The 26,000-nt window shown below is 40.5% G+C and overlaps 1 protein-coding gene across 8 annotated transcripts; it reads left to right on the top strand.

Moving 5' to 3' along the window:
* tmem269 (transmembrane protein 269) lies at nt 1-25,310 on the top strand. Of its 8 annotated transcripts, XM_045695214.2 has the most exons (10): nt 6,891-7,029; nt 7,403-7,463; nt 8,527-8,930; nt 11,099-11,148; nt 11,777-11,924; nt 17,377-17,474; nt 19,528-19,662; nt 20,208-20,351; nt 20,540-20,740; nt 23,701-25,310. In XM_045695214.2, exons 5-10 carry the CDS (start codon nt 11,875-11,877, stop codon nt 23,808-23,810), a joined length of 738 nt encoding a protein of 245 aa, XP_045551170.1. In that variant the 5' UTR covers nt 6,891-7,029; nt 7,403-7,463; nt 8,527-8,930; nt 11,099-11,148; nt 11,777-11,874; the 3' UTR covers nt 23,811-25,310. The 8 variants fall into 8 exon arrangements, with proteins under 8 accessions (XP_014002257.1, XP_014002259.1, XP_082817591.1 ...); XM_014146782.3 differs by lacking the exons at nt 8,527-8,930; nt 11,099-11,148 and adding an exon at nt 1-248 and having other exon boundaries at nt 6,897-7,029; XM_082961465.1 differs by lacking the exon at nt 6,891-7,029 and adding an exon at nt 10-248 and having other exon boundaries at nt 8,527-11,148.
* The last annotated feature ends 690 nt before the right edge of the window (nt 25,311-26,000 follow it).

Below are 26,000 nucleotides of genomic sequence, written 5' to 3'. Positions count from 1 at the left end.
TTTGTGCGTCACATCCGGTGGAATATTCTAGCGGATTCGTCTGTGGAGCTTTAAAAGCAGGCGCGCTCAGACGCAAAGTGAGATACTATTAACAGGAGAACCATTTTTGGAATGCGATAAACAGCCACTTTGTACACATGAAGAAGTAACTGTTACAGAAGAGAGATTTATTTAATACGATTATTTAGTTCCATTCAAGACGTGTCAATCATTTGAACTATTTCAGCAGCATCTTTAGGTCATTCCAGGTAAGTACAACTGTTTAAACTAACCGCATATCAGCTTACATAGTGTGCAGAAAACCGATTGTTGTCTCACATATGGCATTTTTATGAGCATTACAGTACATTTTATTTAGAGAGGCTATGGATCGACGATTTTGTTCTCAATGTGTGACGCACTTTGTATAAAATACAATTGCAGCAACCATTTTGTTTTTTGAAAATAATTTAAGATTTAAAAATACTATTATCTACAGTGAGAATTATGCGTTTAGCGCCCAACTTGACCCACTGTATAGACTATTGAACGGAGTAAACCAGTGAGGAATTTATGAAGATGCGCGTGGCTCTGGTGCTGAAGAAAGTGCGTAGTGTGCGCACACCCACCGGATCAACCTATAGGCTACTGCCGAGCCCACTTTCGACTTGTTATCTGTTGTAACTAGATATTCTAGTACTTTGATTGTGTTTAGGAACTTGTAGTAGTTAATATTTTGAAAATGTACAATAAATATTGCTTTTGAAATAGATTTTCCTTTGAAAATGAAATTGATAGTCTTATTTTGGAGCGTTTTTGACTATAATAGCTGAGGCTGCTATGGCTTGGTACATTGTGAGCCTAATGTTTTTTTTTGTGAATGAATTGCATTTTTTTAATTTCACCTTTATTAAACCAGATTGGCTAGTTGAGAACAAGTTCTCATTTACAACTGAGACCTGGCCAAGATAAAGCAAAGCAGTGCGACACAGACAACAACACAGAGTTACACATGAAATAAACAAGCATACAGTCAATAATACAATAGAAAAAGTCTATATACAGTGTGTGCAAATGAGGTAGGATAAGGGAGGTAAGGCAATAAATAGGCCATAGTGGTGAAATAATTACAATATAGCAATTAAACACTGGAGTGATCGATGTGCAGAAGATGAATGTGAAATTAGAGATACTGGGGTGCAAAGGAGCAAAATAAATAACAGTATGGGGATGAGGTAGTTGGATGGGCTATTTACAGATGGACTATGCACAGGTGCAGTGATCTGTGTTTCCGAAGTCCCATAGGGCAGCACACAATTGCGTTTCCGACAGATTCATTTGATTTATAATTATCCTAGAGATTGGTGGTTGATTGAGTTACTTTAGGCATAGGCCTACAGTGTTTATTTATGCCTAGATCAGAGTCCCTATGGTAATAATTAGATGGCTCAGTCAATTATCAACTGCAGGGGATTGAACCAGTAGCGAAATTGTCTTGTAGCCTACCATAATGGACAAATACAGACCTCAAACCTGGAGCTCTGAATATACCACGATTATGTGCACCATTGTTATAGCAGTCATTGTAATGTAATATGTTATGAAGTTGACTATACATTAGGACAGATAATACAAATGAAAATAAAGTCAAATCAAAATGCAGCAAATTGTTCTCTTTTAGTCGACTGGGTTATCTCACTATGGGACACACCCTCTTGCGGGTCATTGGTTGAAGCCTTATTCAACCACTCCTATTAGCCATATCTTCAATTTTAGCCTACTGGAAAGTGTGTGCCCTCAGGCTTGGAGGGAAGCAATAGTAATTCCGCTACCTAAGAATAGTAAAGGTCGGCTTTTTAACCAGTAAATCAGCCTGTTACTAACCCTCAGTAAACTTTTGGAAAATATTGTGTTTGACCAGATACAATGCTATTTTACAGGAAAGAAATTGACAAACTTTCAGCATGCCTATATAGGACATTCAACAAGCACAGCACTTTTTTTTCTTTTTTTTAACCTTTTATTTAACTAGGCAAGTCAGTTAAGAACAAATTATTACTTACAATGACAGCCTAGGAACAGTGGGTTAACTGCCTTGTTCAGGGGCAGAACAACAGATTTTTACCTTGTCAGCTCAGGGATTTGATCTTGCAACCTTTTGGTTACTAGTCCAACGCTCTAACCACTAAGCTACCTGCCACCACTTACACGAATGACTGATGATTGGCTGAGAGAAAGATTGTGGGGGCTGTTTTGTTAGACTTCAGTGCGGCTTTTGACATTTTCCTTGGCCCAAAAAAATGATACCGCAAAGAAAATGTGCAGCCTTATAAACATTCTAATACAGTTAAATAGTTAACACACATGGACGCAGCGGTCTAAGGCACTGCATCTCAGTGCAAGAGGCATCATTACAGTCCCTGGTTCGAATCCAGGCTGTATCACATCCGACTGTGATTGGGAGTCCCATAGGGCAGCACACAATTAGCCCAGCATCGTCCGGGGTAGGCGTCATTGTAAATAAGAATTTGTTCTTAACTGACTTGCCTAGTTAAAGGTTACACACACACCACACTGACCAAAAAGTTATTTTGTTGGTGTTTACGTACGTCCGCATTACCAGTAAAACATAATCAAAACCTATTTATTTCACTTACTTGCTGTGCTGTTTCGTTGTTCAGTCATTTCATTCCAAACCAGGATTTCATCATACATGTCAAGCAGTGAAGTTTCAGCTCTGTCTGTCCATAGCCTCTCTTCCTCGGTGCGCACTGTCACTGTGTCCGTCTCCATCTTGTCCAGCTGTGTATGTAACATTTCACATTTCACGTTAATTGCAGCAGCGTTATGAGAACCAGCACATTCTTGAGCATGCAATATGGCTTTCCTCAGTATGAAATCCTCGTCGACCCACTGTGCTGTCAGACTCATAATGCTCATGGGGCTGACATCGCTGGTCCAAATGTCGAGCAGCGGAGACCAACTCAGCTCCATTTAGGGGGACATGGAAGAAGCGGCACACCTAACGCAAGGTGTGGGGGCTCGAGGAGCCGGCAGAGCTCCTCCGACCTCGACGACCAGAGTCTTCTTAGGAGTCCTGCATCAGGTCACAAGCTCGTTTACACACGGCAGAGGTGTAGCACAGGAGCCCCGATCTCAAGACCCAGAAGTTGAGGCAGGTCAACCCTGTTCCCCAAGTTCAGTTCTCAAATGGTTCCCATTACATACAGGCTCATAGGCCAAGGGTGATGGTTCAGAATATTCCCATGCAAAACAAAGAACCTTTGTCTGGCCTGGCTGGTCCCACATCCCTTCCACAGGACAGGTTTCCCACATGCGGAGTCGCCCCAGTGGACTAACTGCCACAGGGTTCCCCTTCCCCCCCGTCCCCCCTGGGGACTTGTGGGTTCCCTTGCGCCTGACAGAGAGCCGTGGCGCACGTGTGCAGTCTCCCCTTGGGTCTTATGCACCGTAGACCAGGGGTACAAACTACAACTTGTAGGGGTTCCCCCGGCATTTTATGGGAATAGTGCAGTCCACTGCACGGGGGAAGCGGCCCGAGTCCTCAGACGAGATGCAGTCTCTGTTGGCCAAGGGAGCCGTACGCGTGGTACCAAGGGAGGAAGCTCACCAGGGCTTCTTTAGCCATTATTTCTTAGTTCCCAAAAAAGGGGGAAGGTGGTACACCCCATCCTGGATTTATGACACCTCAACAAGCATCTGAGTCTATAAATTATGAATGCTATCGCATGCTGTTAGATTCGATTCGTCTGAACGAGTGGTTCACCACAGTAGACCTCAAGAATTCTTATTTACACATTGGACTGCACACAGGAGATATGAGGTTTGCCTTTGAGGGCATAGTCTACGAATATCTCACCTTACCATTCGGTCTGTCCCTTGCCCCATGGACATGAGAGAGAGGCTTAAGAGTCCTGATGTACATCGATGACTGGTTGATCTGCGTGGACACTCGGGTTCAGGCAGCGGCGCATATAGCCAGGGTGTCAACGTACTGGCTCGCTCTAGGCGTAAGTAGCAGAAAGTCTCTTTGGGATTGTCTCTGGACTCTGTAGCCTGTCGAGCAGCCCTCACCATGGAAAGAGCGACGTATTTTTGCCACTGCCTCTGTGTTTTGGCTGGCAACATCAGTTACATACTGGATGTGTCTTGGGCTCATGGCCTCCATAATTGACTAGTCAGGTCGTACAATATGTCTACGGTAGTGTATATCAACCGCCAAAGAGGAATGCGCTCCTGTCAACTTCACTCTCTGGCGAGAGAGATCTTGCTATGGAGCAGTAAACATCTGTCTCTCAGAGAAACATGTGTCAGGCAGACTAAACTCTGGTGCGGATTCACTGTGGAGTGGTGACTTCATCCCAAAGTTGTCGAGGAGGTGTGGGAGCATTACACCAGGGCTGCCGTTGATCTGTACGCATCGCAAGACAATGCGCACTGTAGCTTGTTCTTCGCGACGAGATCCCAACATGGCCAGACGTGCTTATATATGCCTTCCCGCCAGTGGGCCTGGTTTATTTTATTCCCCACCACCCCTTGACAGAGTGCATTCCCCCTTGACAGAGTGCATTCCCCCTTGACAGAGTGCATTCCCCCCCTTGACAGAGTGCATTCCCCCCCTTGACAGAGTGCATTCCCCCCCTTGACAGAGTGCATTCCCCCCCTTGACAGAGTGCATTCCCCCCCTTGACAGAGTGCATTCCCCCCCTTGACAGAGTGAGAGCGAGTGGACTATCCTGATAGCCCCGCATTGGACTGGGAAGTGATGGCTGGTGGAGATTGTACAGTACCTCTCCTATATGCTCAACTATGGTGCCTCCCACAGCGCAGGGATCCCAAGCACGTGGTTGCCACAATTCAGAACGCCATAGCCCCTTTTACAAGAGGTCTTTACGACCTGAAGTAAAGGGTATTAGAGATGGTGTTAGAGACGCGACTTGGCCCCCTTTCATTGTTCCATTACTGCCGTTCTCTCCTTCCTACAGGAATGGTTCAACAAGGGCACGGCCTTTTCCACCTTTAAGGTATACTTGGTGGCGATCTCAGCCTGCCATGTAGGACTAGGTGAGACGACGATCGGGGCTGACCCCCTGGTTTGTCGTTTTATCAAAGGGAGTCTCCGTCCGGTCTCCAAGCCACTTGCCCCATCATGGGCCTTGGCACTGGTTCAGGATGCAATTACATGCGATCACTTTGAACCTCTGGAGACAGTGTCTCTTAAGACTCTGTCTTATAAGATGGCCTTGTTGCTCTCCTTGGCCACGGCCAAGCGCTTTAACGACCTTCATGCGCTCTTTGTTTATTTGTGCGGTGGCTAGTTGGGCTTCCCCTCACACCTTTTGAGGTTCTATTGTCTGGATGTAACCGCGCCCTCCCTGGCGCAAGCAGTCCTTGGTGCTGAGTAGGATGGATCAGGTACATTACCATACATTGTAATATTGTGTGTGTGTGTGTGTGTGTCTCTTCACTGTCCGCGTTGTTCCATAAGGTATAGTTTTTACTGCTTACTTGAGTTACTTGATGTGGAATAGAGTTCCATGTAGTCATTGCTCTATGTAATACTGTGCATTTCCCAGAGTCTGTTCTGGACTTGGATTGTGAAGAAACTCATGGTGGCATGTCTTGTGAGGTGTCTGAGCTGTTTGCTAGTCGTTTTAAGTTGATGGGTCATTTATAACAAAACCTTTTGATATAGCCAATCATTTCAATGGCTGTTTCACTGGTAAAGTGGACAAATTGAGAAGTTTAATAACATTGAACAGTGAACCATCATATTTGTGTATTGAAGATCTAATAATGAAAGAGGATTTCTGTTTTGAATTTGGTTAAGTTCGTGTGGAGGAGGTGGAAAAACAATTTATGCATCAATAATGATGAGCCACCAGGTATAGACAACTTAGATGGTAAACTATTGGGAATGGTAGCTGACTTTATTGCCACCCTTATTTGCCATGTTTTTAACCAAAGCTTAAAGAAGTGTTTCTGTGTCCACAGGCATGCAAGGAAGTAATTACACTACCTAAAAATAGTGAAGCACCCTTTCCTGGCCTTAACAGCCACCCAATCAGTTTGCTGCCTGCTCTTAGTAAACTGAGTCATTTTTTAACAAAAACTTGTTCTTTGAAAAATAGCATTGTAAACTGACTTTCAGCATGCATTTAGGGAAGGGCACTCACCTTGTACTGTATTGACTCGGATGACTGATTGGCTAAGCTGCTTCTCTAACATCAGATATGTACAGTGCGGTATCTCTCAGGGCAGTAGCCTTGGTCCGTTACTCTTCTCTATTTTGACAAATTATGTACCACAAATTATTAGCCAAGCTAAAAATGATTCTGTATGTTGATGTTTGCAATTTCTACACATCAGCACCTAAAGCCAGTGTTTTCACTAAGACTCTTAGCAAGGTGTTCGTGTCAGAATGAGTAATTAACAATAAACTGGTCTTAAATACATCTAAAAGCATTGTATTTGGTTCAAACCATTCTTAGACCTAAACCTCAACTGGAGTTGTGCATAAAGGGTGTGACCGTTGAAAAAGCTGAACTCCTAGGAGGATATCATAGTCAAGTCATATTGACAAAGTTGTTGTGAAGATGGGGAGAGGTTCTGCGTTTTTGACACAGATCTACTGTACTAGTTATTCAGGCTCTGACCTTGTCCCATCTTGACTACTGTTCGGTAGTATGGTCAGGTGCAGCAAAGAAAGACCTAGCAAAGCTGCAGCTGGCTCAAAACAAAGCAGCACACTTTGCCCTTAACACATAACTAACATCAACAACATGCATGATAGTGTTTAATGGTTGAGGAGAAATTGACTACTTCTCGTCTTTTTAAGAAACGTGTGTGACAATGCCTAACCACTTGTATAATCTGTTTGCATACACTTCAAACAGACGAACATACCCCATCAGACGTGACGATGGATTTCATCACGATACCCAAACCAAAAAAAAACACTAAATGCGTCGCTCAGTTATGTATAAAGTCATTGTGGAAAGCTCAGCCACCAGTTTATTCTGGCAAAAAGTAAGTTTAATTTACAATATATTGTTGATCCTTTTTTTTTATCACAGCGCCTCTCATCTCTAAAGATCGAATTGAACTGTACTGTATATATGAATAGTGTGTAAATAGCATTTTTGTTGTCTGTCTTTCCAATAACTTTTTAAAATGTAATAACTTATGATGTTCTTGTCTTACCGTTCTGTACTTTGTCATGTATTTGTACATTTCCTTTGGACCCCTGGAAGAGTAGCTGCTGCATGTTCAGCAGCTAATGGGGATCCTAATAAACTAAACTTAACTGAAAATGCTATTTCCTTTTAAGTTTGTTTTTCAGTCCAGAACTAGGCTTGATCTGTTTTTTGGAAAGAGTCCCTAAATGTTGGCTTTTTTCCAGCTGCTGTACTGTGAGCAGACTGACACAGAGAGAACCATGATTCTGCTGACTCCATCCTCTGGTAAGTGCTTGTTTTTGGGTGCCCCTGGCCAAACGTGCATGACAAGGTTTTGATTATCTGTGCCAACACTAGAGGTCCTGGTAAGAATCATGCAAAACTTGTATCCTGTTTTATAAGTGTGGTGGTAAGGTACTGTAGTATGCAGTATTTGAGGGTAGATACAGTAGATGGAAATAGTCAAGCCCAAAGGGTCAAGTCAAAGATTGACACGCATGTGAAGAGCTGGGTTGAGGACAGCTATGAGCCACTAGGCATAATGATGATGATAATAATTATGTGTTTAGGTGCTGTAGCTAACATGGAAGTGAGTGTCGTTTTTTTCACATCTGAGATCACGTTTTTCTCTTATACTTGTATTAGATTAGAGTTATAGCAGGTTGTCCACTTTCAAATGATACAGTGGATAATACATATTGTTACTCATCAATATGTGATTATGTAGATTTTAATTTAATGCTACAGCAATATCCTTTATTTCTATTTTTTTGACGTACTGTTGCACCTTTCTTTCTAAGTCCCCTAAGTTTTTTCTAAGTCCCCCCCCTTTCTTATTCATTATAATCTAAAAGGCAAAACTGGTCCTAGATCAGCACTTCTACTCTGAGACACTGAATATGGGCCCAGAAATACTAACTTAAAAGTGTGAATGTGTCTAGCTCTGGCTTGATACTTGGATGGTATTTATCAGTGGTGAGACAGTATTGACTGGCTGGATTAGGGATCAGACCTGGTGTATCCTTTCCACTTTCGTTGTGAAACACAAGATGGCTATTTTTATTTTTCCGGAAGAGTAAGAAGTGTGTTTCTGTCCTAACTGGGTTATTTCAATATTTTAAAATATTTCTTGACATTCTAGGCTAAACAGACACAGCTTAGTGGAAGATACTGTAAATATATCTGGTTATTGATTCAGCATAGTTTACCATTTTGGGTTTTCTGGTTAGGTTGTCGAAAGCCAGGTAATGTAAATCGGAAATGAGAAGCATGCTTGTCAAGTGAACCTAACTTCTTCTTAGAAGTTGTTGTTGGCTTGTGCTTTGTCTCATACACTGTTTTCTTTCAGATGAAGAGTCTGTTGAACTCGACTGGCTTTGGAATCACACGAAGTTCTGTGTGCAAAACAGAATAGTAGGAACATGACTTTAACCCTTTTTCACGTACAGACGTTAGTTTGTTAGACTCTTTTCTTTTCTTTTTTTTAAGTTGCTATGGTAAGCTTTTTATTCATGTTTATTTTATTTAGTGCTATGTGTGTCTTTGTCTGCGAAGACAACCTCTTTGCTACTTTTATCACTTCAGTTTATTAACTTCTGTGTGAAATCTAAACTCCCTAGCAGAGCCACAGACACGCAAGAACAAAGATCCCTTTGTTTGCCTTAATTAAAAACCCTCACAGCATTGCAAGGAACAAAACCAGTTCTGGCCATAGTGAAGCAGCTTGCATCATTAGACCTTCCAGCTTGCTAAGTAAGATGCCCTATACATGATGCCTTTCAATATGTTTCAAGATTCTGTCAATTATTAATTCAATGAGAGTCAAATTAAATTGCCCTTACATTCTTTCTTTGATTACTTTAATAACTGTGATGGAATTGCTCAGTATTATACAGTTATTTCTGATAGGAACTTTGTTATAACAATACTTGGTTTGCACTTATACAAATGTATAAGGAAACTGTATTTGCAAGTAATTACTATGCTATTTCTTCAAACTATGACAAAGACAGACAACAGACAAACTGTTAAATATTAATTCTTTTTTTAATAGCTACCCATCCATGTGAAAGTTGCTGCCATGTGTTTGTCATTGTTCCAGGTCACTAGTTTTGCCAGTCAACCAGCTTAATGAATCAATAGCCCGGTAGAGTCAATATCTCAGGGTTGTACTATAGTACTATGTGTGGAGGATAGTTCATTACTAAATCATAGTAATATGTATGCACAGTTCCTTACTCCCTCCCCACCAGTCTGTCTCCGCTATAAATGTACTAAACACTGCCGGTCAAAGTTGTATAACACCTACTCATTCAAGGATTTTATTTATTTTGACTATTTTCTACATTGTAGAATAATAGTGAAGACATCAAAACTATGAAATAACACATATGGAATAATGTAGTAACCAAAAAAGTATTAAACAAATCTAAATATATTTGAGTTCTTCAAATAGCCACCCTTTGCCTTGATGACAGCTTGGCATTCTCTCAACCAGCTTCACCTGGAATGCTTTTTCAGGAGTCTTGAAGGAGTTCCCACATATGCTGAGCACTTGTTGGCTGCTTTTCCTTCCCTCTGCAGTCCGACTCGTCCCAAACCATCTCAATTGGGTTGAGGTCGGGTGATTGTGGAGGCCAGGTCATCTGATTCAGTACTCCATCACTCTCCTTCTTGGTCAAATAGCCCTTACACAGCCTGGAGGTGTGTTTTGGGTCTTTGTCCTGTTGAAAAACAAATGATAGTCCCACTAAGCGCAAACCAGATGGGATGGCGTATCGCTGCAGAATGCTGTGGTAGCCATGCTGGTTAAGTGTGCCTTGAATTCTAAATAAATCACAGACGGTGTCACCAGCAAAGCACACCATAACACCTCCCCCTCCATGCTTTAAAGGGGAAATGCACATGTGAAGATCATTCGTTCACCCACACCGCATCTCACAAAGACACAGTGGTTGGAACCAAAAATCTCAAATTTGGACACTAGTCCAAAGGACAGATTTCCACCGGTCTAATGTCCATTGCTCGTGTTTCTTGGCCCAAGCAGTCTCTTCTTCTTATTCGTGTCCTTTTGTAGCGGTTTCTTTGCAGTAATTTGACCACAAAGGCCTGATTCACACAGTTTCTGAACAGTTGATGTGTCTGTTACTTGAACTCTGAAGCATTTATTTGGGCTGCAATTAATGAAGCTGGTAACTCTAATGAACTTATCCTCTGCAGCAGAGGTAACTCTGGGTCTTCCATTCCTGTGGCGGTCCTCATGAGGGCCAGTTTCATCATAGCGCTTGATGGTTTTTGCGACTGCACTTGAAGAAACTTTCAAAGTTCTTGACATTTTCCATATTGACTGACTTTCATGTCGTCAAGTAATGATGGACTGTCGTTTCTCTTTGCTTATTTGAGCTGTTCTTACCATAATATGGACTTGGCCTTTTACCAAATAGGGCTATATTCTGTATTCCCCCTACCTGGTCACAATACAACTGATGGGCTCAAACACATTAAGAAGGAAAGAAATTCCACAAATTAACTTTTAATAAGGCACACCTGTTAATTGAAATGCATTCCAGGTGACTACCTCATGAAGCTGGTTGAGAGAATGCCAAGAGTGAAAAGCTGTCATCAAGGCAAAGGGTGGCTACTTTGAAGAGTCTGATTTGTTTAACAATTTTTTTAAAGTTACTACATGATTCCATATGTGTTATGTCATAGTTTTGAGGTCTTCACTACTATTATACAATGTAGAAAATAGTAAAATAAAGAAACCCTTGAATGAGTAGGTGTTCTAAAACTTTTGACCGGTAGTGTATATTTGCAAAATAAGTATTACGTGAGTCAATATGACAATATTGACACTATCAAATGGTGTTTACTGTACATACTGAGCCAGCCCACTCATTTGAATGTTTTATTCTGAAAAGTGGAATAGTCTATCGAATGGTGGGTCTCCAATAAACGTACATACTGCTTGGTAAGTGCTACTACTTTTTATTAGCTACATGAATCACTTTTGTATAGGTTTGTAAATAATGTACAATTTGTATATTAAAAATGACGTTTCTTTGCAAATGTTCATTCTTTGATAACGAAATACATGATTTAATACTGTGTGCTTCAAAAAATGATAATTGTTACAATCTAAACCACTTGTATATGTATTTAGGTAATACCATATACTCAATATGCTGGTTACAAGTACTACTGTAGGTTGAATGCTGTAGGGTGGGTGCATGGGGCTTTACTTGGGCCTTTAATTTTACTCATCTTTTTTCCATATCTTGGTACAACTGCTGATTGCTGTCCTGGTGTTGAGGGGCCACATAAGTAGAAAGTCATATGAGCCAAACAAGTTAAATCTGATCATTTGCAACAACAAAAAATTGTTATAGCAATGATTATTTTGCGTATTTGGTTTGTTTGACATCCATTTAAACAGGATAGCACTTTTGGCATACTGTACAGCAGTATAAGTATGGCCATCAGATATGATATGGTCCTATCATATCTGTAGTGTTTTAGCAACAATCCTCTTCAGAGCAGCTAAGTGAACCTAAAATAGACCAATAGCTAATAGCAATCACTATCCTCACTGTTCTCAGGTTTCTTCCAGCACACCAATAAGCTCTTTCTGAGCGAGCAGGCCACTGGTGTCCAGCTCAAGGAGTTTGTACGCAAAAATGCAGCCAATGCTCTGTCTATGGCCAACATGCTTATGGGCATGGCCTCTATTCTCTGCAGCCTGAACGGGTGAGTGAACACACATTTCAGTATCTGATTTTCTTTAAGAAACTATAGTATGGATTGAATGTTTCTACTAGTAAATGGATGGCAGTATTATGTTACAATAGCGTACATCTTTGTTAATCTGTGAGGCATATTTTTTTTCTAAGACAAATTTGATTGTCATATTGACAGTTAAAACACACATGTCCTGCCAAACAAGCTGAGCTGTTGAGGGAAGACCAGGATTAATACAAGCAGCTTAACAAGGTCAGGTCATCTGGCCTTCAGCTCTAAAACATTATACAGCACACTTCAAACACCACCCTTAAAGTGTTATTGAAGTTAAAAAATATACACTCGTGGCCAGTTCTTATTAGGTATAAACTTCTAGTACCAGGTCAGAGCCCCCGTTGCCTCCAGAACAGCCTAAATTCTTCAGGAGCATGGCTTCTACAAGGTGTAGCATTCAAATGTTGCTCAATTATCAAGGGACCTAACATGTGCCAGGAAACAATTCCCCACACCACCGCCACCAACCTGTACCGATGTCACCAGGCAGGATGGGGCCATGGACTCATGCTGCTTATGCCAAATCCTGACTCTGCCATCAGTATAACTTAACAGGAACTGGAATTCGTTGGACCAGGCAATGTTTTTCCACTCCTCAAATGTCCAGTGTTTGTGTTCGCTTGCCCACTGGAGCCACTTCTTTGTTGTTTTTAGCTGATAGGAGTGGAACCTGGTGTGGTCGTCTGATGCAATAGCCCATCCATGACAAGGACCAACGAGTTGTACGTTCCGAGATGCCGTTCTGCACACCACTTTTGTACTGCGCTGTTATTTGCCGGTTTGTGGCCCGCCAGTTAGCTTGCACGATTCTTGCCATTCTCCTTCGACCTCTCATCAACGAGCTGTTTTCACCCACAGGACTGCCGCTGACTGTGTGTTTTTTGTTTATTGCACCATTCTCAGTAAACCTTAGACCAGGGGTCTCCAACCTTTTCTAGCATGAGAGCTACTTTAATTTTTTAAAACATGTCATGAGCTACATTAAAAAAAATCTCAAATAGGCACATTCTTCTCTCCCCTGCAACTCTTCCCCGAGTCCTTAGTGCACTGTTTTCTGTCGATATACATGGTTAACAAACAACTTTAAGGGGGCACTATAAAATCGACAAGTTTTTTTCTCTCCCAAATTATGTTTTATAATTTCCCAAATTATGTTTTAATTTCACTCAATTACAATTGTTCATAGAAAAATAATGAAATTGGATGTTCTGAGTTCATGTCAATGGTTAAATAACATTAGAATACATTTTTTTTTAGGTCCGGAAGAACACAACAAATGTGGATTTTTTTTATTTTTTTTTATTGGTGTAATAACCCTTTTTTAATTGTATCTCGCTCTTTAATTGCATATCTACACTGGCTTGCAAAAGTATTTTTTCCTATTTTGTTGCCTTACAACCTAGAATTAAAATGTATTTTTTTGGGGGGTTGTATCATTTGACTTAAACAACATGCCTACCACTTTGAAGATGTGAAATAAGACAAACAACTTGATCGTGCATAACTATTCACCCCCCAAAGTCAACACTTTGTAGAGCCACCTTTTGCAGCAATTGCAGCTGCAAGTCTCTTGGGGTATGTCTCTATAAGCTTGACACATCTAGCCACTGGGATTTTTGCCCAATCTTCAAGGCAAAACTGCTCCAGCTCCTTCAAGTTGGATGGGTTCCGCTGGTGTACAGCAATCTTTAAGTCATACCACAGATTCTCAATTAGATTGAGGTCTGGGCTTTGACTAGGCCATTCCAAGATATTTAAATGTTTCCCCTTAAACCACTCGAGTGTTGCTTTAGCAGTATGCTTAGGGTCATTGTTTTGCTGGAAGGTGAACCTCCGTCCCAGTCTCAAATCTCTGGAAGACTGAAACAGGTTTCCCTCAAGAATTTCCCTGTATTTAGCGCCATCCATCATTCCTTTAATTCTGACCAGTTTCCCAGTCCCTGCCGATGGGGAAAAACATCCCCACAGCATGATGCTGTTACCACCATGCTTCACTGGGGATGGTGTTCTCGGGGTGATGAGAGGTGTTGGCGAACACCAAATGTGTTTGCTTATTTTTTTCTTTAAGCAATGGCTTTTCTGGACACTCTTCTGTAAAGCCCAGCACTGTGGAGTGTATAGCTTAGTGGTCCTATGGACAGATACACCAATCTCCGCTGTGGAGCTTTGCAGATCCTTCAGGGTTATCTTTAGTCTCTTTTTTTGCCTCTGATTAATGCCCTTCTTGTCTGGTCCATGAGTTTGTGGGCAGCCCTCTCTTGGCAAGTTTGTTGTGGTGCCATATTCTTTCAATTTTTTATATAATGGATTTAATGGTGCTCTGTGAGATGTTCAAAGTTGTGGATATTTTTTTATAACCCAAAACTGATCTGTACTTCTCCACAACTTCATGGTGCTGCTTGCTTGGTGGTGTTGCAGACTCTGGGGCCTTTCAGAACAGGTGTGTGTGTGCGTGTGTGTGTGTATACTGAGATCATGTGACACTTAGATTGTACACAGGTGGGCTTTAACTCATTATGTGACTTATGAAGGTAATTGGTTGCACCAGATCTTATTTAGGGGCTTCATAGCAAAGCATACATGCAGTTGAAGTAGGAAGTTTACATACACCTTAGCCAAATACATTTAAACTCAGTTTTTAATAATTCCTGACATTTAATCCTAGTAAAGATTCCCAGTCTAGGTCAGTTAAGATCACCACTTTATTTTAAGAATATGAAATGTCAGAATAGTAGAGAATGATTTATTTCAGCTTTTATTTCTTTCATCACATTCCCAGTGGGTCAGGAGTTTACATACACTCAATGAGTACTTGGTAGCATTGCCTTTAAATTGTTTAACTTGGGCAAACGTTTCGGGTAGCCTTCCACAAGCTTCCCACAATAAGTTGGGTGAATTTTGGCTCATTCCTCCTGACAGAGCTGGTGTAACTGAGTCAGGTTTGTAGGCCTCCTTGCTTGCACACGCTTTTCTAGTTCTGCCACACATTTTCTATGGGAATTAGGTCAGGGCTTTGTGATGGCCTCTCCAATACCTTGACTTTGTTGTCCTTGAGCCATTTTGCCACAACTTTGGAAGTATGCTTGGGCTCATTGTTCATTTGGAAAACCCATTTGCGACCAAGCTTTAACTTCCTGACTGGTGTCTTGAGATGTTGCTTCAATATATCCACAATTTTCCTTCCTCATGATTACTCACCAGTCCCTCCTGCAGCAAAGCACCCCCACAATATAATGCTGCCACCCCCGTGCTTCACGATTGGGATGGTGTTCTTCGGCTTGCAAGTGTCCCCATTTTTCCTCCAAACATAACGATGGTCATTATGGCCAAACAGTTCTATTTTTGTTTCATCAGACCAGAGGACATTTCTCCAAAAAGTACGATCTTTCTCCCCATGTGCAGTTGCAATCTGTAGTCTGGCTTTTTTATGGAGGTTTTGGAGCAGTGGCTTCTTCCTTGCCGAGCGGCCTTTCAGGTCTCCAATTTTTTTTCTAAGGTCTTTCGATTTTCCTATGATGTCAAGCAAAGAGGCAAGGAGTTTGAAGGTAGGCCTTGAAATACATCCACAGGTACACCTCCAATAGACTCAAATTATGTCAATTAGCCTATCAGAAGCTTCTAAAGCTATGACATAATTTTCTGGAATTTTCCAAGCTGTTTAAAGGCACAGTCAACTTGGTCTATGTAAACTTCTGACCCACTGGAATTGTGATACAGTGACATATACGTGAAATAATCTGTCTGTAAACAAGTGTTGGAAAAATTACTTGTGTCATGCACAAAGTAGATGTCCTAACCGACTTGCCAAAACTATAGTTTGTTAACAAGAAATTTGAGTATGTGGTTGAAAAACGAGTTAATGACTAAGTGTATGTAGAATTCCGACTTCAACTGTATGCACGCACCAGTTTTCCGGGTTTAAAGTTATTTATTTTTCACTTCACCAATTTCGACTATTTTGTGTATGTCCATTTACATGAAATCCAAATAAAAATCCATTTAAATTACAGGTTGTGTCACACTCGGCGTACGAACTGGAAGCATACTTGGACCAACGTGCAGCGTGATCTGGGTTCCACCTTTTATTTAAGTGAACTGCACAAAAACAATAAATGATCAAACAAAATGTGACTAAGTGGTGCACATGCACAAAACACAAAATAATATCCCACAAACACAGGTGGGAAAAAATTCTACCTAAATATGATCCCCAGTTAGAGACAACGACTCCCAGCTGCCTCTAATTGGGAATCATACAAATCACCAACATAGAAATAATAAACTAGAATACCCCCCAGTCACACCCTGACCTACTACACCATAGAGAAACAAGGGCTCTCTATGGTCAGGGCGTGATGCAACAAAATAGGAAAAACGCCAAGGGGGATGAATACTTTTGCAAGGCACTGTAGCGATTGAGGAATGGGCACTTTTAGTGTGCCGGGCTAGTGATGGTTGTGTACTGCTGCCGCTCATTTCATGGCAGTTTGCATATAAAAAAAATTATGGATACAAATGACATTTACTCATGATATACTTCTGCCAGGTAAGCCTACTTTGCAGTTAACATTTAATTGACAAGGTTTTGGGGAAAGTATTTCTGTCAACCCACGAGACGGTAATCACATCAACTGGCTACACACAGGGATAGACAAATGTGCACATCACACAGACAGACTGGGCTATATTGCTGGAAATTTGCTGGGCATTTTTAAGCCAATAGTTGCTAACCAGGGGTGCGATAATGTTGCGTTTGATTAGATAGCAGCTGGGAGCTTGCAGTGTCTGATACCTGTGATATTTGTTTATGACAGTTTGTGGTAGAACACGTGAATTGCATGTACTTTCAGAATTGTTTGGTGAGCTACTCAAAGGTGGGCTAGGCTGTGAACTACTGGTAGCTCGCGATCAACCTGTTGGAGACCCCTGCCTTAGACACAGTCGTGCTTGGAAAAACGCAGGATGCCGGCCGTTTCTGAGATACTGGAACCGGCGCGCCTGGCACTGACAATCATACCATGCTCAAGGTCGCTTAGGTCACTTTTTTTGCTCATTCTAACGTTCAATCAAACATTAACTGAATGCCTTGACGTCTGCCTACTTTATGTAGCCAGCCACATGACTCACTGTCTTTAGGAGCGAACCATTTTCATGACCTGGCCACTGAGTGTATATGGTGTGACAAGCCCTAAGTAAGCAGCTAAGTAAGTAGAAGATACAGTATATCTTCTGCCAACCTGCATCCCTCGTGGTGTGACATTATCCTAAGTAGGTCCAGTGGTAACAAACTAGTAATGCGTAGGTTATGATTGTGTAATTACAGTTTTATGTAATATCTTAGTAAGTACCTAGTGATTTCTGTATTGTAAAATAAAATTCTACCCAACATTTGACCCTCATTTTCCAGCCACCAACATGCTGCCTGCTGGCTGGTCCTGATTGGCTACCTGCTGGATTTGGCAGACGGGGCAGTTGCCAGGCGACTGGATGCATGCTCTGCACTAGGTGAGTGGAGTGATGTCCATTACCAGGGTTAAACTTCCACAGACACGCTGATGCACTAGCCTGAAACATGTTAGTTTGAAAATGACTATGAGAGGGCAAGACCACACAAATATATGGAACCAGGTTAGTGATGCACACAGCCCAGCCCTCTACTACAGGCACGGGTCATTATAGCTGATGGATCAAAAGGCCTAAAAGGCAACAGTTACTCCTTAAAAGACAGAAAAAGGAGGCATGTATAATGCAGAGAAGTGAATTTACTGATGTATTTACGTATTTTACAGAGGTAGAAGCAGATCAGCATACACTCTTAGAAAAATCTAGAACCTAAAAAGGTTATTTGGCTGTCTCTATAGGAGAACCCTTTTGGTTCCAGGTAGAACCCTTTCTACAGAGTTCTACATGGAACCAAAAAGGGTTCTCCTATGGGGACAGCCGAAGAACCATTTTGGAAGTGTAGATACAGTGCCTTCAGAAAGTATTTGCACCTCTTGACATTTTCCACATTTTGTTGTGATACAGCCTGAGTTTTAAATGGATTAAATGATCACTGGTTTACACACAATACCCCATAATGTCAAAGTGGGATTATGTTTTTAGACATGTTTCAGATTCAACAACAAAGACCAGGGAGGTTTTCCAATGCGTTGCAAAGAAGGGCACCTATTGGTAGAAAAAAAAGCTGAATATTCCTTTGAGCATGAAGTTATTAATTTCACTTTTGATGGTGTATCAATACACCCAGTCACTACAAAGATACAGGCGTCCTTCCTAACTCAGTTAACGGAGAGGAAAGAAACCGGTCAGGGATTTCACCAATGATGACTTTAAAACAGTTTAACGGCTGTGATAAGAGAACTGAGGATGGATCAACAACATTGTAGTTACTCCACAATACAAACCTAAAGGAAGCCTATACAGAATACAAGTTTTCTACAACATGCATCCTGTTTGCAATAAGGCACTAAAATAAAACTGCAAAAAATGTAGCAGGACTTTTTGTCCTGAATGCAAAGTGTTATGTTTGGGGCAAATCCAATAACGTATTACTGAGTACCACTCCTTATTTTCAAGCATAGTGGTGGCTGCGTCATGTTATGGATGGACTTATAATCATTAAGGACTGGGGAGTTTTCAGGAGAAAAGAATTACGAAATAGAGCTAAGCACAGGCAAAATCTTAAAGGAAAACCTGCTTCAGTCTGCTTCCCACCAGACACTGGGAGATTAATTCACCTTTCAGCAGGACAATAACCTAAAACAAGACCAAATATACATTGGAGTTGCTTACCAAGAGGACACTGAATGTGAATGGCCTTCAAAATCTATGGGATGACTTGAAAATAGCTGTATACTTTGATCAACAACAAACTTGACGGAGCTGGAAAGACAATATTGTACAATCCAGGTGTGCAAAGCTCTTAGACTTACCCAGAAAGAGTCACAGCTGTAATTGCTGCCAAATGGTGGTTCTAACATGTATTGACTCAGTGCAATACTTATGTTAATGAGATGTATATATTTAATTTTCAATAAATGTGCAAACATTTCGAAACACATATTTTCACTATCATTATGGAGTGATGGGTGTAAATGGGTGAGAATTTTTGTTTTAATCCATTTTGAATTCATGCTGTAACACATTAAGTTGAGCGGTATGATTATTTTCAGAAGGCACTGTAAGTGACAGCAGAGAACTGGTTTTCCTTCTGAAGAACCCATAAAAACATTCTTAAATGACATGGAGAAACAAAAAGGCACCTAAGTGACAGCAAACCAAACAACTTTGAATTGCATTAAGTGTACTTGCTGTCACTGCTATCCTGATCTGCTTCTGTCTTTGTATGTAGTTCACTAAATGATCTTCTCTGCATTGCAATGGCTTCATGTTGTTGAATTCCCTCAGCCGTAGGGCTATTTAAAAGACTTGTGTATTATTAGAAAATGGCATAGCTAACGTTTCCATACTCATTGTTCCCGACATAGCACATTCTCAAATGATCACAACATAAAAGTACATACTTTGTACATGACAACCTCCTGTGTGCAGATAGTCACGTCTACACTACCGTGGTCGCCACTGCTGCCTGAAATAGCTCCCAGCAGGTGCACCACAATGCGTCGTCACCCGGACATTTCAAGGGCTTTGGCTTTGTGTCCCGACAGTATTTTTCTGCATGACTTTGCAGGTGGGTGTTGTTGTACCCCTCCCCCCCCTTTTGTGTCAATTGAACAATCACTTTACGATTAAGCATTCTAATTCGGGGAGATCATGCTCCAATTGTCTGTTTTATCCCAATGCTTTGGGCTCTCAGCATATCTGAAATTGCTAAAATTGTTGACCCCTGTGCTGTGGAATTCCATCTCGTTCATTGGAGCTGGGGTCAGAATCACCTCATGCTCGTCGCTCAGTGAAAACATTCTCCCTGCTCAGGGGGGACAAATAGACTGTGGCATTTGGGAATGTTGTTTACAGAGGAAAGTGGCAGGCCTGTAAGGTTGACAACTGAAGTGTCCACTACAGACAAACACACTCACGCACGTGCACATACTCACACACACACACTGTTAAGTAGGCCGTTGGCATAAACAAGATTAGATCAACTTGTTTTGCCTTATGTAAGAAGGCAGCAGTGAACTAGCCTCACAGCAGTAGCATGTTAATATGTGATCTGTGTGACTCGAAGTCATGAGACAAATGTATAACTAGTCACTTTCTGTCTTTCTGGTTCAGGTGCTAAACTGGATGATTTTGCAGATTTCACAACCTTTGGGATTGCAACTTCATTGCTCCTGAGGACACATGCCTTAATGGACAACATCCTGTGCATGTGCTATGTCCTGTCTGTGATTGTCCGACTCTGCTTCTTCTCCAGCGGTAAGGAACTCCATCAAGCATGGTATCTCTTGTGAAATGCTAGGATAATAGCATGATTAATTTCCAGACAGTCTACGAAAACATCTCTTTGGGTATTTGCCATTCAGAAAAAAAACGAATCTTTGGGTATTTCAGATTCAGAAGTCCTGATGTGGGTTCTGTCTCTTTCTGTGGCTATTCATCTCCAGGCATCCCCTTCATGTACCGTGGTCTGCCATGTATCTACTCTTCTGCCATCCTGGCCTGTCTCTCCCTGCTGACCGGAGGTAACATGGTGATCCTGCGGGTCACTGCTGTGGCTATGATCCTCTTCATGGTCAACCAGGGATTCTACCCTCACGACAGGGTCCTGGAGTCACAGGCCTGGAAGAAGGTGGTCTACGCTGGAGGTAATACTCGAGAGTTTCTTAATCCTGGTCCAGGGGACCCAAAGGAGTGCACAGTTTAGTTTTTGCCCTAGCACTACACATCTTATTCAACTGATCAAATGTTTGATGAGTTGATTAGTGGAATCAGGTGTGTAGTGCTAGCCTCATACAACCAGCCTGAAATGATTTGCTACAGGATAATTTATGTAAGCTCACAAGATCAGGCTGGTTGTGCCAGGCTAGTGTAGAGCTAGGTCCCCAGGACCAGCATTAAGAAACTTAACCAGTAGAATAGTGTTGTGGCAATTCAGTACTGAGAGAGATTTGGTCATTTCTTCAAACAATCATCTTTATTTAATATTGATTAATTATTGCAAAAACCCCACCCCCCCCCCCCCTGAGTGTTGGACCGAGTAACCAAACCTTTACACAAATGCAGAGTACTATATATAGCTGACACTAACAACGCTCAGTCATGGTTGGTTCAACCCCCCTCATGCAGACCAAGGAGTATCATAAGCCACTCTGGCTTCATCCTGTTATCTGCAGTTGGGTTGTTGTCTTAACCCCACGCTGACTTAGTTTCCCAGATGCAAGGATGCTTTTGAGATAATGAGGGATTGTTCTACTCCTAAACTATCTCTAGTAAAACACATTCTTGTCTCTGCAATGCAGTCTAACCCATTTGTCAGCTCAAGCCATCTCCAGTGACTATACACCCAGATTAGCTGCAGGAAACTAGAGTGGAGCCCATGAAAACAGACACTAGCAGGAAAGAAATGTCTTACCATTAGTTAAATATCAATTGTTAACCATCAATATCAAATAAACCAGGTAAATATGTCATGTTTCTATCACAATAGGTATTAGAGAGGAATTTAATTATCTGTTGAAAAATAAAGGCCAAGGCTTGAACTGCCCTGTTCCACCTCAGTTCCGCCCCCCTGGACGCCTCTTCCGTTGAGCTAAACAGCCGTATCACGTTCTGCACATCATGGGTTGCATAGCTGCTCCCTTCACGTTTCTCACTTTACTCACTGTCAGTCGTGAATGATAATTCTTCAAGTTTTACCGGTGAAACATCCATGCTGCATCTGCATGCCAACCATTAGATCTCAATTAGTTACATGGGAATATGCATTTTAGATATTCTTGAATTATGTACAGTGTTTTGTGAGAGAATTTTAAAGCAGACGGTGCTAAACTGCAGTATTCTTGTGTTTTTGTTTCAATCAAAGCACATGTTATACCTAGTGGCGCATGCTGTGAAGTTTTGGCCGCATGAGAGAGAAATGCAATCATTCACACAATCATCCTAAAATCTCAAGAAATTAGTTGGCTGTTTTTGTCTTACATTAATGTTAGCATATTATATTTGGTTATGTAGAATACTAATGAAACATTATGTTATCTTGCAGACATTGTTTCAGCTTTGATCTAACTTTATCAAACAAGCACCATTCTCCATTTATTGAAATTCACTCGAGTAGCCTATTCTCTCGGGCAGCTGAACATTCTACACGTGACGGCGGGTCGTTCTTGAATTGCGATGTCATTTAGAAAACAACATGTTTTTTTAATAAATGTATTTGGGAACATCTTCCCATTTTTTTAAATCAACTAATATGTCAGCTTCATGACTTTAAATAGTTTTGACAATGTTGATAACATTGACACCAGTAGGAATAGAAACACCAATGATACATTTTAGGTAAATTAGGATTGTCTTCAATGGAGGCCACAGATGGTCAAATCTAAGGTCATTAAACCTTTAAAAAAATATTGACTTAAGTGATATAATTAATCACAATGTGACTTCCCTTCATTTACATTGAGTAATACCAAGTGACACTTTGGATTTAGGCCCACCAAAATGATCAATGGAGTCCTCAAATTTCTGACATACTAAAAGGGTGTGATTAGCTAGTAATTTTCTTTAATATAGACCCCTCCCTAATAAGTTTGCCACTGGAGGGAATGCTCAAGGTCCTTGTATGAGTGATTTTCCCACGCTGCAACACCAATGACCTAAAACCTAGGGACACATTTGTTTAAAAAAAAGGTATTTAAATAGTTATTTGTTTTTATTGATCTCTACAATTTTGTTTATTTTCTAGCATTTAAAATAATAGATAAACCTCTCAATCCCCAAAACAGGTCACTACAGCTCTACCGGGTTACTATTGGGGACAATTTGCCGTCCCTAAGTACTTTAAACAATGCATAAACATCAAGTTTTGCAGTATAAATGGCTCGCTTTATGTTTTATCATTGATAAAAAAGTTCAATATAAACAAAAACATGTATGATGTGTGGCAATTTTGTCATTTTTAAAGAGATTTTCATGGTTGCAAAGGCAAGGGAGCAAATGCCACCATAATTCAAGAACAACCAGAGTTTAACAATGACAACATGCCCGTCAATTCAAGTGATCAGTCTGCCGCACATAAGTTACAATGTGTGTGTGGGGCGCTAAATTTGATTGTTGTTTATAGTTACAACAACTTGGCGAAGTTTGTACACCAGACCAAGATATCCGATCGTGTGAGTGAGAACAGGAAAGAGGGGCAAGTGGCAGCAGGAGCAGCATCTACGGAAACTTTTTTGCGTAGTCTAGAGAAGGCATGGTTGTTTACCTATCAGGAAGATGCGTCCGGAGAATTCGGCCAAGCAGCCACTCCATTCAAATAAAGCCTGGGAAACACTTTTCTGTGAAAACTAAAATGGTACATTGGATGTTAGAGGTGTTAAAACAAATGTATGTTTGGTCCTGTAAAATCTATTGGGATGTTGATACCAGGTACTTTACACATGTGAGCAGTAAAGAGTCCTCACTTCAGAATAAGAGTTAATACTTAAATCTCAATTGAAAGTTTATGAAGTTTATTCATGTTTCAGATCACAAAAATCCAGCAATGAGAAAGGTAGGTTATTTGTTTAGCTAGGCTATTCATCAAATTTTTTTCTGTTTTGTTTTGCAGGAGTTGTCATGGTGTTCTGTTCCTCTTTCCCTCCGGCATGTGTATACTACCTGTTGTGGTCTGTGTCCTACATTTTGTTCCCAACAACACTATGGAGCTGCAAAGTGTAGTAGGCATTAAAGGCCTTGCTACAAATTCACACTCGCACATGGCTTGTCAACAGGCTGTTCAGTGGGGTTAACTAAAGCGCCCAGACTGCTGCTGCTAGCTATCCACAGCGGATCGAAACAGGATGTAAGAGGACGTTGTAATGTTTTTGTAAGATTGAACTGCCTTTTTCATCATGAACACTTGATGGATAATGTACTGTACCTTAGCCATTTTGTTTTTGAATAAGATAGGGTTTGGGTATCTGTAGCTATTATGTTTGTACAATACAACTGCAGAGTTGCACTGTCTAGTGTGTGTACTGTATCATCCTTATGCACAAATTGTGCTTGAGATTACTACAACAATAATACAAACAAGTATTTTCAGTCATTAATAAAGTCATTGAGAAAGTTTTTACTGTAAAGAATAAGAAAATGTCAACAGTTTTTGCAGTTTAAAAAAAAACATGGCCCCTTTTTTTTTTTTTACTGAACATGCTAGATTCAAACATATGGCATGCTCTCAATTTGTAAGATATTTGTAATAAAAATGTTTCATTATATTGCAGATACAAACGAAGTCCATTATATCATGTTTTTTTAATTATGGAAGACACTACCATCTCGATCTTATGTTTTACTGTACTTAAAATAACTATCAAAGTGATTGTGCATAATGAATTGTGTGTGGATATGGGATTGTTGAGAAATATATATTTTTTTATTTTCCCATCAACACCAAATTTGTTGTTTTTGAGCATCAACTGCATTCTTTAATTGGAATAGTATTTTTTTTCTTTAAAATGTTCAAGCCATTTTGAGACAAGATTAGTTTGCTTTTATTGCAAGCAAAATGTAATCGTGCTTTAATGTAATAGTGTTTACATTCCCACCAGATATACAGTGCCCTCTGTAATTATTGGGACAATTAAGCATATCTTCTTCTTTTGGCTCTATACTTAGTTTGGATTTGAACTCAAACAATGACTACGAGGTTAAAGTGCACACTGTCAGCTTTCATGTGAAGGTATTTCATCCATACTGGGTGAACTGTTTAGAAATTACATCACTTTTTCAACAACAAAACAAATTCCCTTGTGTAGTAAAACGTTACATTTTTGGTCCCATATTCATAGCACGCAATGATTACATCAAGCTTTTGACTCTAAAAAATGTTGGATGCATTTGCTGTTTGTTTTGGTTGTTTCATAGGGTTTTGTGCCCAATAGAAATGAATGATACATGATGTATTGTGTCATTGGAGTCAATTTTACTGTGAATATAAATGTTTCTAAGCACTTGGTAGAATGCATTGTAGCATAGATTGTGAATGCTATCACAGATAATCCTGGATGAGTCGTGCATAAAAATGATAACTGTCCCTGTTATTGTAATGGTGAAAGGTTAGCATGTCTTGGGGGGGGTCTGATACTTTTTCACTCATTATTCATGATTAATTCCGGATTATCTGTAATCGTGGTAGCATCCACATATACATATAGAAGTGTTTAGAAACATATTATTTTCAATAAAAGTCACAAAAAAAATTACACAATACATTATTTACCATTCATTTCTATTGGGCAGAAAATTATCTGACACACAACTAAAACAAAGAGCAAATGCATCCAACAAAGTTGTAGAGTCACAAGCTTGACGTAGTCATGGTGTGCTTTGAATATGGGACCAAATAGTACTTTTTAGTACTTTAATATACAAGTGAATTTGTCCCTCCCATTTTAGGGGAGCAATGTACAAAAAGACCTGTCATTTCTAAATGGTTCACCTGCTATGGATTAAATACCCTCAAATTAAAGCTGAGGGTCTGCACTTTAACCTCACAGTCATTGTTTGATTTCAAATCCAAACTTTTGGAGTATAGAGTCAATAGAAGAAAATGCTTCACTGTTCCAATAATTACAGAAGGCACTGTATATTAAAATTATCATAGGCTAGCTATGGTGAATACAATAATGGGCATTCATATAAAAACAATTTCGAGCTGAACGACGACGGCCAGAGTTTACCCATGAAGTTTGACAATGATTTAAGTCCAAGTATATTTGGGCTTGAAGTGACATCTGCCCACTTTTCCCAAATCCGTGTGAATGCGGTGTCTTTTCCTAAAACGTACAAATTATTTTCAGCCTCCGTTTTGTTTCTGGGCTGGGTTTTATTTCAATGTTACCACCCACCAGCATGGCATTGTTT

The sequence above is a fragment of the Salmo salar genome, chromosome 15 (assembly GCF_965601325.2).
Source record: "Salmo salar chromosome 15, fSalSal1, whole genome shotgun sequence".
Taxonomy (NCBI): domain Eukaryota; kingdom Metazoa; phylum Chordata; class Actinopteri; order Salmoniformes; family Salmonidae; genus Salmo; species Salmo salar.
The sequence above is the reverse complement of the archived record's forward strand: the minus strand, read 5'-3'. Positions and strand labels throughout refer to the sequence as shown.